The sequence below is a fragment of the Arachis ipaensis genome, chromosome B07, assembly GCF_000816755.2.
Source record: "Arachis ipaensis cultivar K30076 chromosome B07, Araip1.1, whole genome shotgun sequence".
NCBI classification, from domain to species: domain Eukaryota; kingdom Viridiplantae; phylum Streptophyta; class Magnoliopsida; order Fabales; family Fabaceae; genus Arachis; species Arachis ipaensis.
In genome coordinates, this window is record NC_029791.2 from 3,516,295 (window position 1) to 3,518,368 (window position 2,074).

At 36.3% G+C, this 2,074-nt stretch overlaps 1 protein-coding gene across 1 annotated transcript in view; it reads right to left on the reverse strand.

Annotated features, from left to right (window-relative positions):
- LOC107608548 (citrate synthase, glyoxysomal) overlaps positions 1-2,001 on the reverse strand; it is a 5,004-nt gene extending 3,003 nt beyond the window's left edge. The window contains exons 1-4 of the mRNA XM_016310312.2: positions 1,594-2,001; positions 951-1,131; positions 668-753; positions 212-316 (exon numbers count right to left, since the gene is read on the reverse strand). Coding sequence (XP_016165798.1) covers positions 212-316; positions 668-753; positions 951-1,131; positions 1,594-1,839 — 618 coding nt within the window. The 5' untranslated portion in view covers positions 1,840-2,001. The remainder of the gene's footprint in view (positions 1-211; positions 317-667; positions 754-950; positions 1,132-1,593) is intronic.

The following is a 2,074-nucleotide window of genomic DNA, read 5'->3' on the forward strand; positions in this document are numbered from 1 at the left end:
ACCATGGACAAATAAAATTAGATGTAACCAATCTGTTTCCATAATATAGAACATACAAAAGGGAAGACAAAGAACAAAACAGAAAAAGAAAGATCACGTAACCAAAACTAATTAAGATTTAGAAGATGCCATGTTATGCTATTACTAGACACATAATCAATGAAGAACAGTTCAAAAGAGTAGCCAATTGACAGAAGATTTCGTTACTTACTCTGAGAGCAGGATTCGCATCAGGATGATAAATGGATAGAGCACTTATGGCATTAACAAGCGCACCCATAGGATGTGCATCATGGGGCAATGCTTGTATAAGATCCTACAAAATCAAATAAAAGATAAGACCACAACTCGGATTAGTAACCTCTTACTTCATTAAAAAGAATTGAACAGCTTATTTTCTCTCCTTTGCATATAAACTAAAAGGAACTACATTGAAAAAGAAATTCCTATGCAGGTTGATCTAAACCATCCCAGAAAATTAACAGGAAGAGGTCAGAAAACCTACTTAAAAAATAAAATAAAAAATGACTCCACCCGAATATTAAATTTCAAGCAGTAATACAATCCCTGGAAGTTGCTTATATATTAAATGCGTCAATGACCAAAACAAAAAGAATAGCAAACACCAGATAGGACTATGGGAAATAGATATAGCATAGAAGCTCACCAAAACTCCTTGTGGAACAGCTGAATGTTGAGATATAGCGAACTTCCATTCAGCTAGCTGACTTTCAGAAGGCAAATTTCCATACACTAATAAGAGAATGAGAGTCAACAAACTTTAGAAACTTTCATGCCATCTAAATGTTAACATGTAACTAACAGGTTCCAGGACTATGGCGAAATGCATGTTTCCTCACTGGCATTAAAGATATAATATTTTCTTCTACTGATAAACAAGCACCATGGAATACAATATACATACACACTGCAGCTAAAGAAATACTCACAAATGAGATAGGCTACTTCTGTAAAATTGCTTTTCTCTGCAAGCTCCTCAATTGGGTACCCTCTATATCTAAGAATCCCCTCATCGCCATCGATATAACTAATAGTTGATCTAACAGGGGCGGTGTTCAAATATCCTGGATCATAAAGCTTGAGACCCTTGTCATTCTTCCCCGTTGTTATCTGCAAATAAAGAAATCAGAATTACCCCACAATTTAATTTGTGTGTTGGTAATTTTTTATTTTAGATTCCAATCATGTTATCATATCCATGGTTATAATATTAAATTATTAATTTATATAAATCACTAACCCATATAGGTAAAATTGATATCTAAAATTACGGCTACAATTTTTGTTTATTTATTTATTTTGTAACTTCAGCTTGTAACCATGAATAAATAATTAATTTTTCTCCCGGTAAAGACATTAACGTCATCGTTATAAGCATAGCCATGATCATGAACAACGATATACACCGAATACACTCGCAGAGAGAAACCAGAATCACAGAGAACTGATCAAGGAAAGGTGAAAGGTGCGGATTTTGATGAGAAACATCTCCCAAAATTAGAATCCCTTAGAGCACAGAGATCAAAACTAAAACTTTGATTCGATCACAATCACAAATCACAAATCACATACCTTCTTGAGATCAGTGGCTTTGATCGTGCCTTCAGCTGAGACCTCAATGGTGTACTTTTTTCCGGTCCTTTCGTCCACGACGGTCAACGTTCCCTTCACGTTCGGAGGCGGAGACGACTGTACGGAGAGACGGAGAGGCTGAAGAGCTGATGCCACGTCATCAGCGGAGGAGGGACGGAGGTGAGCTGTGAGCATGGCCAAACGGCCACGCGCAACAACCGTCGCGGTTTCGGAATTGCTTGACATTTGTGTGTTGCTTTTGCAGAGAGAGAAGAAAGAGATCGAATTGAATATGCAGTTGCAAAGAGATTATTTTGGAATTGGATGGATTAAGAAGCAAACTAAGAGAAAGGAGAGAGAAAGTGAAAGGAATGAATTCAGACAAAGAAAATAAAATTAATCAAGACACTAACACTAACACTAACCAACCAATTGCTAGTATATAATTGCCACGTGTGAAAAATTAAGGATTATTTATTTA